A 17,386-nucleotide genomic window follows, 5' to 3' on the forward strand; every position below is an offset into this window, starting at 1 on the left:
GTAACAGTTTTGACTGAAATACATTTCGAGCTGAAGCCCTGTTCTAAGCAGCAGTTGGTCTGTATTGGCTCTGTGGTTGGTTGTCACACATGTCAAGCTTTTAAAACAGGCATGAAATGTGAAATGTGTTCCCTGTTCTTTGATTATTTTGATTATTGATCCACCGCTAAGGCAAACAAAGTCATCCACTTCTCACACATTAAATAATTCACAACAATTTGCTAATCTTGTTCAAATTTGTCATTCAAAGTCACACGGCTGTATACATTTCTCCGCTATAGAAGGCCACAAACGACAATTGCAATAATCTTGTGAAGTTCTCGTTGATAGCTACAGGGACAACCGATCCTGATGTGAAGCTATTTGTCACTGCTGCTGGGTGTTTACTCTTTGCCGTAATTAACAGCACAAAATGAATGCCAATTTCGTCCCTCCACCGTAAGATTTGATTTAATAAAGTGAAGCCTAGTGTACGATGACTCAATGATGGACAATTACTGCAAAAGTAGGTAACAGTCCAACCTTAGTCCTCCCCTAAATGTTGTGGCGAAATCCAGCTCTTTTAACTGCTGAAAATCTGTAATTAAAATGATTATGTCTGGATTTTTTAGAGCAGTTAATCAGGCTGTTTCTATATTTAACTTTGTTTCTCATATTACTTTGAAATACTTAATCATTCAGCAATGAAAGACAGTAAACGTAATATTACCAGATATTACTCAGTATTTCTTCTTATCAGCAACATCACACAAAAAACTGAAAAAAAATAGATGCTTTAAATTTGAATAAGTTTCTCTAGATTTTTCTTTGTCAGTCTTGTATAGTGGTGCACAAACTTACAAAAAAACAACAAAAAAACAAGCACAATGGTTTTGTTCTGGACATCTTTGAAGAAAACAAGTGATTCTAAGATTCAAATCAAAAAAGGTAATTTAGATGATGAAACAAAATTGTTTAACTCCATCCGAATACGACAAAAAACATATTTTCCTCCCGTACTTGAACAGCTTTTATTAGATTTTTCCAATTCACTGAAAAAAAATGTTTCCCTTTAAAAGTAAAAAAAAAAAATAAACAGGAAAGAAAACAAAAATAAATCCAGTTGAAAGCTGTTTAAATAAAAAACAACACACACACACACAGAGAGAAAATGATCAGATTTAATCTGAAGACTCATTTACCCCGCATGTTATGTTTGCTGTGCTGTGTTGTTGCCTTATTATCACCTTCCCAGACTGTTGTGGTATCAGTTGGTCCTCAGAGGAACGTCCAACCACAGGCCTGATTTAAATTAAGATGGCCTCAGTGCCCGAGTGTCAGGAAAAGGAAGGGAAACAGCCAAGTGGGGATGGAGAGACCACAAGAAATACCTCACAGCTTTGATCCAGTCTCTTGGAAAACAGGAAGCCAAACTGGATGAAAGCTTAATGATGTATCCTGTTGAATAAAGCTTCAGCTGAATCTCATGATACGGTCCACCTTTTTTTTAATCCCCATGGAGTTCTTGTACACCTCTCTCCGATGACGCATCTGGGGCCAATTTTGTGGTTTGAACCGCCAACCACACTGTCATCAAGCCAGCGAGTCTCCTGGGAAAGGCAGTTGGATACGTTCCAGAGGTTAGTCCAAATAATTAACTGTAAATTCAGCAAGGCTGCCAAGGCTGTGTTTGTACTGGATGTTGTACAGTTTAAAATTAATTTACATGACAGCCGTGAGTGGAATATAACCTCAGAGTGAAAGGCTCCCAACATGGATTTAACAACATTAGTTCATGACTCAATAAAACAAATATTAGGCCACTCCAGCTTCAAGTGTATAAATTAAAAATAATAATTAAAAACACACTTCCACCAGAGATGAATTAAATTTTTTTTTACCTATATGAAAATAAATAGCCTTCAAACTTCTAACCAAGTTAACCCAGATAATAAAAAAATGTCACTTTTGTGAAAGGAAAAACTGTCAAAATTAAAGTGAGAATAAAACCTAAGCCAGGAAAAAATTCCTGTGCAAAGGTTATTCATATATTATTAAACTCAGCAGGTAGGTTAACCACTCCTCTCAGAGTGCCACTAATAGCAACATGTCAACAATTGTTGGCCATACAGCAGCACAGCCTGTGTTCTTCTTCAGATGTAAATTAGCTCATTTGATCATGTGCTAATTTCAGGGGGATATATAAAAAGAAAATTAAAATTAGCCTTCAGTCCTGTACACCAACATTTCCAGCCACAAATGCTTGTCTTAATAGAAGATGCAAGCAGATAAGTTTGGAAACCAAATGCAATTGCGCCACAAAAGTTAAGCATTGCAAAAACAGTGAAATGGCGCCATCAAGTGGTTGCTGTCAGTAACTAACAATATTTACTTCCATGAGCGATTACCAGGACATGCAAATATCCCTGAGAGTAAAATAAAACCCACAAAACATTATATATTTGTGAATAAACAAATATACCTATGTTAATTAAAAAAAACTCACAACAATAGTACTGTGGTTTATCCTATTTTATTTTAGAGAACACTGTACAAATAGCACTGATTAACGTACAGCAATAAAAGAAATAAGTTTGAAAAGTTGTTGTGTTTTTTTTTTCAGTATCATAGGACTTAGACAAAAACAGTTTTCTTCAGACAGCGGAGTAATAACTTGAAAGGAGATAATCTACTTAGAAATACTTAACTGCATTCCTTAAGAACTGCTTATGGCTGAACAAGGCTTTCACTTCTAGACAATACAAAACACTGAAACCTGGATATTTGAGGATTTTTCACTCTTATACAGACCAAGCCCTGTTTACAATCAATGTAGCACAGAGAATACTAGTGAGATTAAATATATCTGTTTTGTTACTGAAACTGTTTCTGGGTGTGGTAAAGGGAGATGAAAGTCTGTTCAATTCTAACAATAACTTAATAACTAAAGTCAAGCGGGACAGTAGTTTCTACGCTTGGATAATTTACTTGAACCAGCAGAAAACCAACCCAGTACGTGCAGGCCGAATGCCTGCGCGACATGACAGAGAACAACGTTCCGGTTGCACGCTTATCTCCAATCTCCTGCTCCTGTCGAAACTGAAGGGAACGGACAGTTTCAGGTGTGCATGGACGTAAACACCGTGTTGCACTCTGGGCAATGTAGTCACCGCTCGCGGAAAGCCACTCCTCCGCATATGCGTCCCTGTAATTATTGAAACTCCCAGTCCCAAAATGCTCTCTGCGCGCGAGAGCAAACAGGGCCGAGGAGGGGCTGGCGAGCTTCTGAAGCTCCGAGTTAATGAGAGGAGGCAGATCTCTTTAAGCGAATAAACATCTGGTGTTGGCGGTAAGATTCAGCTTTTTTATTATTATTATTCCAAGTAAATGTGATTTTTTTTCTTCTCCCCTTTGGAGTTGAATAATAGGAAGCGTGGGGTCTTAATGGCAGGCTTTATTAATCTGTAACTACTCAGTTTGTTGTTTACCTGCTCAGACTTTACAGTGACATTTAGTGCTTCTTCCTAATTGGAATGTACAGTAACTCTGTTCTAACTTTTTATTTGTCATATAATATAGCGAGCAAAAATATGTCTATGGTCATATTCGCTGGATTATTTATCTTCAGAAGAAACGTGGTCCTGTCAGTCTTTGCCTAGTGGTTGTAATGTTCTTTGGAGCTCAGTGAGAAGCAACCTCTGTGTCCTCTGCTCAACAAGACCGACCTGTTTTTGCGCATTGATGTAAGAAAACACATCATTGATGACTGACTCACTATGCCAAGTTTTCAAAAGGCTGTCATTTTACACAAGCGAGTGAAGAGCTGAGGCTTTATTGTCGGTTTTGAAACACTTTCCTACTGGACAAACAGAGAGGGACATCTGGGGATTCAACAATAACTTTAGTCAGAAGAAAAATATTTTAAAGCCTAAAGACAAGCAAATAGCTGGTAAGCAAGCCCAACTGATTTTCAATTAATTATTATTGTTGATATTATCCTACTTGAATCAATAATAATATAAATAGTATATATATATATATATATATATATATATATATATATATATATAATATATATATATATATTATATATATATATATATATATATATATTTTTGAAAGTATGAAGATAAAGGAAATAGAGATGAATCAAGACAGTTGTAGGCTACTGCATAACTAAAAGAAATGTGGGGAAACAAATAAGGTCAATTTCTCTGTCAAATAAGAACATTTTCCCTTTTTGTAAAATATAACATCTATTGCTTAGGATTTTAAAGTCACTTTGTCAGTTTTGGAAGTTGTTTTAGAGAAATACCAGAGAAATACTAAGGCTTCCTTTTTAGCATAGAGTATCTCAGTAACCCCTAAGTTATAACCTAAAAACAATCCTTCAGAAAAATATGCTCAAGCCTGAAAGGAAACATACACTTGTGTCTTACCAGACTAACTGTATCTGAGGATAAACATTAGTTCTCCTGTTTACAGATGACAACATGGCAGCTGAAAGGAATATGTCATTTCGCCGGGTTGGAAGTATCATGAGGAGTAGATCTGAGGGCACATTAATTGATCTCAATGATGATACATCATCCAGTGATAACTTGAATGGTAAATATCTAGACAAAAATACTCAAAGTTTCAATATCCTAGAAGATGTACTGATCAAGCTCTCATGTCTTAAAGGTGGCTTTGTACCGGGAAGAACACAGACATTAGATTGGCAGTTTTCACATCCAGAAAAATCAGTGTCCTCCCAATCAAAAAACCCTTTTTGGAAAAATCTATCAAGATCCAATCCATTCCTTGACGATATTGTTCACAGTGGCACATGTAAACCAACTTCCAATGGGTCAGAAGTAAAAACAGGAGGAACAGTACATCCAGATGATGGTAATGGTGATGGCACAAGCACATCTTCTGATGAAGGCAGCATTGGGAACTTTAGTGTGAACAGACACAAAACCAGCAACCAGTCTGGGAGATGGAGAAGTGCTTCAGACATTCTCAGTGATCTGGAGAAAAAGGGGCCAACATTTAGGAACAACTCCAGACCACCTGGGCCTGTTCTGACCCCAGACTTTGAGTGGCTGAAGAATGACAGAGAGGCCTATAAAATGGCCTGGCTGAGCCACCGGCAGCTGACCCGCTCCTGCCTGGACTTAAATGTGATGAGCCAGAGCCCTGGCTGGGCCCAGACCCAAGCCACACATTTTCAGGTTATTAGTAAGATCAACCACAGCGGAGGCTCAGTACAGTTAACCGAATCCAAAATTAGCATTCATGTCCCACAAGGGCACGTTTTGCCCGGAGAAGTTCAGGAAGTGACCCTGAAAGCGATGCTGGACCCTCCTCCTTGCCTCAACAATAACTACATAACAACCATGAGCCCACTTCTCGAGGTGCTGCTAAGTAACATCAACACAAAGGAGTGCTTGTCCTTGGAGATGAAACTCTCAGGGGAGGTAAAGGACAACCCTGAAAGTCAGGTGATGACCACGGTGTTTGGAATGGTGTCTAACAAACGACAGGGCCCATACACCAAAATGAATGACTGTTACGTTGACAAGAACTTGATTCGGATGAAACTCCACGATCTGAAGACGCATTTTTTTGTAATAGCAGTGGCAGAGGCCTCTGCTCTCCAGCCACCCGCCACATCAGTTTGGGATTACCTCAGTCGACAAATCACAATTGCAGTCTATGGCCCAAGGTTCATCCATCCATCATTTAAGGCTGTAATAGTCGTCTGCTGTCACGAAGATGTTCCACTTAAGCTTCCTTTCTCAGATGTATGCAAAGGTAATAAAAACCTGCCCCCGCTTGTGCTGCAACTTTGGGGGAAACACTCATTCAAACCAAACATGTTGAAGGACTTTACTGTAGGGGTGGATGTTAAGGGCTCAAACTTTGGAATCAACTCTGAGGACAAAGTGAAACAAGTCAGGCAAAGTCGGCTCAAGATTGGGACGGTTTTGCATCTACCAGTCTCAATATCTTGCCCGAGGAAAGCAGAGATGACTCCTTTTCAGTTAAACATACAAGTGATAGAATCAAACTCGTCATCAACATCAGCTGACTTTCAGGTTTCTTCCCCTCCCGCACCACCCATCAGGTCAGAGAAGAGGCAACCAAAGAATGTGGAAAGAAAGACTGAGACTGGAAAAACATTTTCCATTCCAGAGGAAAGCGATTCCGATTTACCCAAATTCAAAGACATACCGCTGACTCTGCAGTGGTACGGAGTAGCCCTAAAGACAGTGTTACGTCAGCCACGCGTAGAATATCTCCTGGAGTATTTTAAGGGTGAAACCGTGGCTCTGCTTTCCAGAGAGACTGTCAGGTCAGTGGGTAATTTGAAGGTGAAAGAGTGGTACATCGGATCCCTCAGAGGTAAAATTGGCTTGATCCACTGCAGAAACATCAAACTCATAGCAGTGGACCAGGTAATGGACTTCAGCGATGCTCAAGTCACCACAGCAGTTCTTTTGAACAACATGACACTGCCCTTCAGGAAGCTCACGTACATGTATTCTGCCATCCAGACATTGGTCACACAGCAAATCACAAGCTGGAGAGGTTTCGCAGACGCTTTAGAGTACAAAAATGAGCCTCTGGAAACAATTAAGAGAAGATATGCAGAAACTGACGCTGACAAGGTGGCTTGCGTTCTGGAAAAGCTGAAGGAGGACTGCCACAGTGAGAAGTCAAGGAAAAAGTTCCTGCATGACCTAATGGTGGTACGTGCATGAAAAGGGCTTTCAGTCAAACCTATCAAACTCATGTCGGTCCATGCTGTGTTGGTAAATCCTTTCTATGCACTTGTAAAAATATTGTTTGTGTTTTTTTTTTCATCATCATCAAGGGGCTACTGAAGATGAACAATGTGAATCTAGTGGCTCAGCTCATTCAGAATACAGTCATTCTGTCGACAGCTGTGGAGCTGGGGATTCGATGGCGGGAGCTTGCAGAGAAGATGGGAAAACTAACCAGTGCTCAGATAGCTGCTTATGAAGCTCCACACCGAGGGAAGGACGATGAAGTCAGTCAGCAGGTCAGTTTAACAGTCAGTAAATGAACATTATTCTTTCCTGGATTCGTCTTGTATCACCTACATGTACATCTCAATAAACAAAAACATGAGAAGTTAATTTATTTCATTAATTGAATTCAAGTTTCTACAACTTATTACATCAAGGGACATCTCTGGGCTTGGATTTAGCCATTTTTTCATTAATTCTCAGCCAGTGCTTGGTAGATTTATTGGTAAGGTTTTAGGTTATTGTCTGGTTTCAGGATCCAGTTTTTGCCTCGGCTTACTTATTGTTTTAATTTTAAATTTTTTCACAGATAGTCTGACATTTTTCCTGTGTCATGATTGACTCATCCTTGCATTAGGATGGATGTTTCTTTTACTTCAAAACAGTTTTGATCATTTTTAACATGTAACATTTCTGATCACTTTTACCTCTTAAATCGTGCTCTTTGACAGTCCATGTGGAAACCTGCCTATGACTTCCTTTACTCCTGGAGCCTTCGTTATGGAGACAGCTACAAAGACATGATCCAGGAGCTTCACCTGGCCCTGGATAAAATGAAAAATCCTGTCACCCGGCAGTGGAGGCATCTGACTGGTGTGCTCATCACGGTGAACTGCTTAGACGTCTTTCAAGAAACAGCTTTCCCAGACTCCTAAATGTTTCACACTGTTGTGCTGAAGCAGGCTTTGTGTGAAAAACACTAAACATGTTACCTACTGACATCTTTACTTAAAACACAAAACTCTCAGAGAATTTCACTTTAGCTGAAATTCTCTGAAACGCCATAACTAACAAGTCCAGGAAGGCAGTGATTTAAAAGTGGCGAAGATGTCTGTGCAAATGTCAAATATGTGAAATTGAAATTTTGCTTGTGTTTATGATGTCAGTAGTGACTTACTGATCTCTTGATAATAATTTTAGCTGGTGTAGGACCCTTTGTGTTATTGTTTTTTATACATAGCAGAACTTTCTTTGTAAACCTTTTCCCATTCAAAGTGCACTTTATTTCTACAAATCTTCAAAGATTAAAAAGCAGATTCATAATTTTAATCCACTGCATTTGAGATTATTCATACATCAAATCAATAGTGTAATCTTTTGACTGTTATATTATGGTCTGTAACTTTTGTTGCACTTATGGACATGTTATATGTTTTTTTAATACATTTTAAGTATAATGTAAAACACAAAGAAAAATGTTTTTTCCTAAATGTCATGTGGGCGTACAGCATTGAGAGTCTGAATTTCTGTTTTTTTCCCCCAGGTTTGTTGTGAAAATAAGTCTATTTTACCAAAGGAAATGTTACATAAGATGCTTAAACAAAAGAAGGTGTCTTCTATGTGTTATAGACTGCTCTTTTGCATATATGTGTTATTTTTTACTATCAAATTTTAGATAAGTAGGAATATTATAATTTATAATTTAATAAAGGAAATAAACAACACAGTGGCTGCACGTTCATTTAATTAAGTTTGTCCTAAACAATACTGTGATCTAATGTAATGTGCACACAAAACGACTTTTATGTCCATCATTCCCAGATGGGGTAGTGGAAATGAAATGAGAATGCATATATTAAAAATGCCTTGCAATTGTCTCACCGTGTTATTCATTTATAACAATGCATAAAACTATGAAGAACTTCCTGTCTATATATAGGTTGTAGGACCAATTTTTAATTTGTCAACAACAAATAGAACTTAGAAAATCAAGAAGGATCACTTCATTAAAAATAGGTCCACAATAAAAATTCGTTTACGAAACCTTTGAATCTCTGATGTAATGAAATACGATGAAACGTGGAGCTAGAAAAACTTCTGAGACATTTTTTTTTCAGGTGCAGGGAGGCAGTAAATATTTTGACTAATGCAATGTGACTGGCTTTGTTTGGAGCCCTTTTTATAGTAGTGGCAGCAATTGGAGAGTGCAACAATTATCTATAGTGAACATTGTAATTTTTCAGTTTGCATGTTTTAAATCTGGCTAGTGTCCAGGTGTGTGTATGTGTGTGTGCGTGTGTGTGTGTGTGTGTGTGTGTGTGTGTGTGTGTGTGTGTGTGTGTGTGTGTGTGTGTGTGTGTGTGTGTGTGTGTGTGTGTGTGTGTGTAACTATGACTATCTTTAAAAGGTCCACGAGGCAAAAATATCCTACGGGCGAACGAAAGATGCTGGATTCAACTTTAACAATTAATTTCTGAAAAAACAGCTGACTGTTATTTGGAATCTAAAGAAAACCTATATTGCTTTTAGACAATTATTTTGCAACAATTCTATCTAAATCCACAAAATGGACTGAGGACATTTACTCCACTGGGTGGCGCAATTGCATTGTGCAAGATGGCGGAAATGAAAGCCCGTTAGTTTCGGTCACATGTCAAGAGTCAAAACATTTCACTTCAGAAACAAATAAAAGCTTCAGGAATGCTATCACATTATTACATTTTAATTATTTCATTTTATTTTACACTGGTCTTTCCAAAGTATATAAATATTTATGAATAAATACCAACATAAGTTTAATTTTGGATCTAGCTTATTGAACATTTGGCATCATATTTATATTAGTAAAATGATATGAAATATCTAGTCAGTTCACATCAGTGCTGCAATGAGTGAGAATGCTCAAATTTTGCCTCCAGTTTCAGAAACCCACAGTCACAAGGGTCCATCTACAAATCACTATTATGAACAGAAGCATTCCTCTGTCCTCTAGGGTATATAGAACTTCATTTGGTTTGCCGTCATGATATATGTTTAGGCCAAGAAGTCATTTAGGGCTTAATTTATTAGCCTGCTGATTTATGCCTGCTGCTGCAAACATGCTGAAGGTGGTATCTCCCAGCCCCACTTTAGCTCCGCTCGTTATTCCATCCTCTGGCACTTTCAAAATTCACTCTAATAATCTGGTTATAGATGATGTGAATGTGGAGAAAGCATAGCAGTGAGGAGAAAAAAAACAAAAAGAAAAACGCTTTTCCGTTTCTGTTTCTGCACTTCATTTGTAACTGTTGCTTCAGTGAGTCTGAGGAGGATTGAATGGGAAGAAAGTTGAAAATTTCTCAACTTAGAGCTCAATTTATTCAGAAACGTTAAGCCTGGTCACAACTACGCACCAACAGACGGATTCTTGACATGGGTTTAGTTGTCTTCGCATCAGTACAAAGCATTGTGACTCATCTGTCCTTGTTCAGAGGAGAAGCTCTTTAAAAAATAATTTCAGGATCAGTTGCATTTACAATGCCAAGGCGAGCCTGTAAAATAAAATCCAGGCTTCTAATGTGATGTCAGGACTGGTCACAAAAGCTATAGAGGCAGCTGTAGTTTGGTAACCCTGCAGGGATTCATAATTTCCACTTTACACAAGAATTTGTTTGTGTGTTGCAGGTTATAGGGTGTTGATTGTTGCCCAGAGATCAGTGCTTTTCTTATGACTACCAGCCTGCATGGAGCCTCTCCCCATGGCCACCGCCGGGAATGAGGAAGTTCTTCACAGAATGACTCACAGAGATGGAGAGAGGGAGAAAAAACAACTTGCAGCATTTGGCAGCAGCATAGAGAGAGTTTGTGAGTAATAGGCCATCCACATCCTTGGACACCTCACTTTACTCGCACTCTTTTTCCATTAGCCAGCCTCAAATTATCTGACTTTTGGAATAGTGGAACACAGCGGTTATAAAGATTTGAGACAATTAAAAGACACATACCAGTGCTTTTTCACTTCTTATGGCATCTGAACCTTCAAAAAGTTTTAATTTACCAACAAAATTTGACATTTACATGGGATGACAATGCATGTACAGTAGTTAATTTTTTAAAATAATTTTATATTTTATTTTTTTATAGTTGAATGATTTATTGTTGTTCAAGTTATTCAAAAATAATCTCACGGTACAAAATTTTGCTAGTTGAACCTGACATATCTAACATATCTACAAAAGTTTATGTCCTGCTATTTTTATACTTTATAATGTTATGTCTAAAACAGTGAGCTTTTTGTGGGTCTAAATGCTAAGAGCTTCTTGTTTCTTATACCATACCAAACAATGGCCTGATCATCTTGGGATGAAAGCTCAATTTACTATCCACAGTTTCTGATTGGCCCCAAGTTCTCAAATAATTATGATCTGACTTTCTTGGAAAATAAGGTAAAGTTCTACTTTTTTTTTCAGCTGTTAGGAGAGAATGTGCTGGTGTGACTTGGATCATTGTCTTGTGGCATTACCTAATAATGCTTGAGTTTAAGGTCTTAAACAAATGGTTGGAGATCCTCCTTCAGGATTTTCTTTTCTGCTTGTAAATATTGACTTTTATCAAGTTCTCTAGGCCCCGAAAAAGCACTAAAGCAACCACCAGGATTGAGTGTTGGCATGATGTACTTTCTCCATCCAGGAGTGCTTGTGCCTATCTCCAGCAGTCAATGGGCAATGGAGGTTTATTGCAGGTCTATTGTAGGGCAACATTGACAAACAACCATGCCTAAAAATTTTTTTAGAAAGACCCCAGTCCTGGGATCAAACCTACAACCTTCTTGCTGCAAGGCAACGGTGCTTCCAACCGCACCACTGTGCAGCCACTCATGATGTACTTTCTCCTGTTATATTATTATATCACATGTTACAGGATACACATACTCCAAAAAAGTTACAAGTTTCAGTCCACAGAACAGCTTGGTTACTGTCACAATGTTTTTTGGTAAACATGAGTCAGGTGTTAAGGTTTTTGTGGTCAGCAGTGATCTTTGCTTTTTCCATGGATGCACATATTGTTCTGTGTCTTTCCTCCTAATTTAATCTTTAACACCATACTCAACTGAGACATGAGACCCGTAGAGCTTTATATGTTGTTCTCTCCCCGAAAGCTTTAGATTTTTGAGATCTGGGTGTAAAGAGTTGCATTTTGTGACATGTCAGCCTACTTCCTGCTGTTACGGAGGTTCTATTCAAGTGATTTATTTATTCTAAACGTCTGCCAGTAATTTCTCCTAAGTCTGTCTTGTGAACATGAACCAAATGATGTGATGAATCACAGTTAATTTTTGATTTTATAAATGGGGCCAGGATGGTTTTGATAGCTTTTTCCCTTTATAAATTAAGTCATCATTTCAAAATTTGTTTTGCTCCTTTACTCAAGTTGTCTTTGTTAAATGCAAAAATTTATTTGATCATCACACAACAAAGAAAACAAAACCAGCAGAAATATGGCAAAGTTTTTTCTGGCACTGTGTTAGAAACCAATAGAAACCAATTTTTTGACAGTTTTTGGATAAATATAGTTGACTATTTTTTGTTATATAGTTTGGAAAGACCCTGGAATTGTTGATTCAAGACCCCCAGAAGGGCCCTTTTCCCAGTCTTAGGAAGTGGTGGTGTAGATAAAAAGGTAAATAGACGTTTGTGTGTTGTCAAACAAAACTGAACTCTTTCATTTGTGAAATAGACAAAAATAACAAAATCCTCAAAGAATAAACCTGACGGTTGCCTAAAGAGTTTGCAGTTCCTGATCTGAGTATGTAGCATCACATTTTACCGTTGCTGATTCAGGTGTGAATTGTCTTGAATTTAATTTAGTGCAATGGTTCCCAAATGGAAAATAGAACTAATTCAAATAGAAATTTGAGCTGTGTGAAAAGAAAAAAAGCCAAACTGTTTGGGAGATAATTAATGGGGTTAGGAAAGAAGTAAAAACAAAGTTTAGATCTGCACAAGTGTTTTTCTTGACTCAAACAATATTTGAATCTGAGTAGATCACAGGGGGCACCAGACCTGCTAGCATTTATTAATCTATCAAACCTTATTTTTTGAAACACTCTGTGGTTACTGCAGTCCAGTCAACTTTAAGAACAACTGACAAGTTAATAGACCCAAAGTTTCTCTGAAATTTAAAGTATTCCAAGGACTCATGACAAACCACATCCTAAAAGTGATTATATTGGCCAATCAAGTGCGTGAAAATACAATATTTGGACAGTTTACTTTCTGAGCTCTTCAGTTGCAAAAAAACTTCAGATCTCCTTAAAATGCAGCACTTCAATCTGGGCTGAGTATCAATGATTTTCACCATATCGACTGCTGCTTAGTCTTATATTATGAGCGTATGCTTTTAGAAGCTCCCAGCAGATGGTAAAACCAGGCATATGCTGCAGGTGTCTACACTTTTTGGCAACAACGCTGTGAAAGGTGTAAGCCCTCCATGTCTCAACAAAACTTCACCATCCATTGACAATGAAACTGCTCAAAACTTTTGGTCGTGCAGAAGAGTAAAACAGGCAATTAGTTGGCGATGATCAGACGTTGTCCAATTCGATTGAGAAAAACTACAGATCTGCGGAGGTCTGAGATGCGGTTCGGTGATAAATCCGTCAGAGAAGAGTGTCTCTTTGGTTTATTTCTGTCGACTGAGGGGGAGAACAGGCAGGGCTGCAGGTTTTCCATTCCAAAAACAACAGAGCTGCAGAGGTAGGCTCATTGTGTCGTGACTGATTGCTCTAACTGTAGGAAGAGGAGGAGGAGGAGGATGCCTCAAACTGACACTCAGGGAGGAGTAAAGGTGAACCAAAATGTGGGGGAAGATGGGAACACAGCTGCGGTTCAGAAGAGAGGCAGTTTGTGTGCGACGTGTCATTTAGCTGTGACTTTCTGTAAAAAGGTCCAACTATTTATCCATCCACCCATCTTATCTGTGTGGATGATGTGTGGTCAGTGTGTGATCGATCCACGAATGGCCCTTGTGATGCTTTTCACTCGTCCTCTGTTGTTTTTGGCTGCAGATTGGGCTCCTCCCTCTCCTATGTCTCCTCTGCCCTCATTGCTCCCCAGGTACTCCATTCCCTACCCCCACACCTCTGCCCATTATTCCCTCGAACACTATTCATCCTCATGTGCAGCTGCAGCACTCTGTTTGACCTCCTCTCTCTTCAAGGAGTCCTTATTAACAGGGACTGTGGTGGGAGTCCTCCCAGCACGTGTGGTTGGAGTGACGAAGCACACTGGACTACCGTTGTCAAGCCCATCACATGAAGTCGGCTGTTATGTAGCAAGGCACGCTTCAGCAGATTTTTTATTTTTTTTTATCACAGATGCAAATAGATAACTAGTAATGTGTTAATTTTCTTTTTCTCGTCAACATTTTTGCCTGAGATAATGGTCAGTGCTTTTCCTGAAACTTTTGTCTTATGAAATTTGAAGTAGTGTTGTAGAAAATGAACTTTTTTCTGCCATTGTCTCAGCAGTTGTTTATCTTCAATTGTTTAATCGTGGGTGCTATCTTTCAAAAACATGCTGTCAAATGACCATAGCTCACAATAAAAATGAAAACAGAGCCTCACTTTTTGGTTTATCTTATTTTTCACCAGGAGCAGCATCCATATAAGTGCAGATGAAGCCCTAATCCATAATCTGGACAGAGTAGTCTATATTTACTACTGAAAATTTAAATTGCATTTATATTTTGTCCCTCTGGTATTGCTGGAGGCATAGATAGCAGATGAAATTATGGCGGGGCTAAGAGGTTCGAATAGACTCATCTCAAGAAATGATATAAGTTTGAAGATATCAGAACATAATAATTTTTCAAAATTTTCAAAGATATCAAATAACATAGGCCATCCAAAGATCAAACAGCCTCCCCCAGATGGTCACAAAAAAGAGACACTTAATATGTTTATTTTTTATTTTATTTTATGCTTTAATATCTTTAAAATGACAGTAGCAGAAATAAATATTTTACTATCACAAATGAGCTAAAACCTGGTATACCTGTTTGCTTTTTTTTCTCATTCAGTTTTTTTAATTGATTAATCAACTCATGATGACCAAGTCTTAAATTCTTATAATCTTTAAAATGGTGCGGCCAGAAATTCAAACTTTTTCAGCACTAATGTAGCAGAAACTTGTGCGGGAAGCAACAGCATCCCAAGCATCAGCGGGAATGAGATGGAGGGGACCAACAGCTTTACAATCCTTTCTGTTCATCATGTCGGCATCTCATCTGGTAACAAAGCAGCTGAGCCGACACACCTGCATACATGAGAGCCATGTCTTAAATACTCTACCACTCCTGCGATAAAGTCCATCCAGGCAACATCCCACTGCCCTAACTCATGAATAACTGTAATTTCACAATCAACTTTGTTATTAACAAACAAACTTTATTGTCTATCTAATTTTTTACAGCTTCGCTTATCATTTTGACTTTTTCTTGTCATTTTCAGTTTATTGTTAATTTACCTTTTCTACAATTTTCTCATCAGTTCAGCTTTTCAAAATTATATCAATTTGATTTCACTACTTGATTATAATAATAGATCATAATCAGGAGCACAGGAGGACAACCACATTCTGTTTTTGTTTTGTTTTGTTTTGTTTCCTTTTCTTTTCTTTTTGATGTGATGAAGCTTCTGCAATAAACCCTCTCAAGTGATGAACAATAAAAATCAACCATATACATGATATAGCTTTATATTTTTGTTCATATTTTTGTTGTATGAGAAAAACAGTGTTGAATCTGTGTATTCAAAAGGCAGTAGCACCTCCCACAAAAATGATAAAGTTACTGATTCTCCATTAACACATATTTTCAATGCATAGGTCAGTGTGTTGGTCTTTCTGTAATCTGGTTGGATGTGTGTGGTCTGCTGCATGGCATCATATCATTCAAAGGCAGTAGAAAATGTATGGTACTCAACATACATTATAGCTTCAAAAGAAGAAGAAATACTAAGTCAAGTTTGCTTAGTGGAGTGAATCCTGTGTTTTTCTTCAATTCGTGGGTTGTGTTTTTGTTCTTTTGTATAAAATTTGGTTAGCAAAACTCTTCATCAAACCTGTGGAGGAGGGTCTCTTGTTTGTTTTGTGTGTGTGTGTGTTGGGGTGTGTGTGTGGCAATGCACTGCTGAGATGCCAGGTCTTCCACAGACCCTTCGTCACGCTGAGCTGCCAAGCTGTGAAAACATACTAGACGTTTTGTTGATTTCCAGCGGCTAATAAGGTGTCGTTGTGCGGCCGAGCCGTCTGATGTGCCACAGAGCCATTATAATCACATGTGCACTTCTAAATCTATTACACTTGTGCAAATGCACGTATCCGCCTGTGTGCACAGAATCAGCCCTTCATTCCTTAGAAATCTCCACTTTTCACAAGATAAGGCTGCAGGACCAAGCAGCCTTCTCTGTTTTTTCTCAGACAAAGTTAAACTGTACTCTTAACCGAAATGCCTTCTTGAGGCCACGATTAGAACCTGCAACATCAAAGCACTCGGCTTTCAAAGGCTTTCTTTTTACAGCTACCTTCAGGAGTCCTGGCTCCTGTGTGTCCAGACAGCTTTTATAAAGGACTGTTTTCATCATCACCTCCCAATTCAACACCCCAAATCCTCCTCCGCCACCACTGCACCTCCACTATCAGAAAAAATCATGTTACTCTCTCTGGATTTGTCTTGAGTGAGACATTTTGAGACTGTTGTTGAGGAAAAAAAATGTCAAGCTCCGGTACTTGACCTTGTTAGTCTAGAAGGGGTTGATTAGGAGCTATCTGCAGCTCCTTTTTGAAGAACGCACTTCTGTCTTTTCTCCTCCCGCTCAGTTGATCCATCTTGGTGAGCTGGCACCGGACCCGTTGTGTCTGGCTTTTTAATGGAGTGAACATGACTATTGCTGTCAATTGTGGGGGAGACTTACAGATGCGGAGGACCTCGGTTTGTTATTTCAACAGATATGAGAGAGCCGATAAAGAAAGGCGGCCCTCCCAGGGCCTGAACTGAAAAAATAAGACGAGGTCTCTGCGGATCTGGAACTGACTCGGTGAGTGAGAGTCAGAGTCGGGTCTGCCTCGACGTGACCTCTGGGAGTGGCACCTAATGACGCCTGGGGGTCACTCCTGACTGCTGTGTCAAATTGCATGAGTCAGTCATTTACATTAGCCTTTACAATAACACCCCCTCAATGCAAAGCGATAAGGATGAAAAATGTCTTTACCAGATATTTTGCCACTGCTGCAGGAAGAGAAAAAAGCCGCTTTCGTCACATGGCAGTACAGTATGTGTCGTTTATCTCATTCTTTTGCACTTGCACTTGTCATTCCAAGCTGTAAGTGGCCGATGAAGCTTTACTCTTTATTAAAGATCAACACTGGAGGAGATGTGCTGTGGTGACATCATATTTTTGGGAAGCAGCTGTGTTTTCTCAGGGTTACTTCAGCAGAAAGTTGAATTCTGCAGAGAAATCTGCTGAAAAACATAAACCTACTGTGCACGTCAATTGCACGTCTATTATAGTTAGGCTTTTAAAAGTGCCAAAAACTGACTTTATTATATAATGTACAAAACAACTGCAGTTGGGACAGCTTCAACAGTTAGGTCATTGAAACGGTGCTTTC

The 17,386-nt window shown here is 38.7% G+C and overlaps 1 protein-coding gene across 1 annotated transcript; it reads left to right on the plus strand.

Moving 5' to 3' along the window:
- Nucleotides 1-3,239: 3,239 nt before the first annotated feature.
- On the plus strand, nt 3,240-8,614 carry macc1 (MET transcriptional regulator MACC1). Its single transcript, XM_055048115.1, has 5 exons — nt 3,240-3,328; nt 4,465-4,587; nt 4,663-6,716; nt 6,842-7,030; nt 7,469-8,614. The coding sequence occupies exons 2-5, from the start codon at nt 4,473-4,475 to the stop codon at nt 7,670-7,672; spliced, it is 2,562 nt and encodes an 853-aa protein (XP_054904090.1). The 5' UTR covers nt 3,240-3,328; nt 4,465-4,472; the 3' UTR covers nt 7,673-8,614.
- Nucleotides 8,615-17,386: the final 8,772 nt, after the last annotated feature.

This window comes from Poeciliopsis prolifica, unplaced genomic scaffold (genome assembly GCF_027474105.1).
Source record: "Poeciliopsis prolifica strain line A6 unplaced genomic scaffold, Auburn_PproV2 SCAFFOLD026, whole genome shotgun sequence".
Lineage (NCBI taxonomy): Eukaryota > Metazoa > Chordata > Actinopteri > Cyprinodontiformes > Poeciliidae > Poeciliopsis > Poeciliopsis prolifica.

What these genes read in the sequence shown, in the direction of transcription:
- macc1 (XM_055048115.1), top strand. Translation starts at nt 4,473, where the DNA reads ATGGCAGCTGAAAGGAATATGTCATTTCGCCGGGTTGGAAGTATCATG. An exon ending in TCCTGCATGACCTAATGGTG is followed by an intron (nt 6,717 to 6,841) that starts GTACGTGCATGA and finishes ATCATCATCAAG; the next exon opens with GGGCTACTGAAGATGAACAA. An exon ending in ACGATGAAGTCAGTCAGCAG is followed by an intron (nt 7,031 to 7,468) that starts GTCAGTTTAACA and finishes GCTCTTTGACAG; the next exon opens with TCCATGTGGAAACCTGCCTA.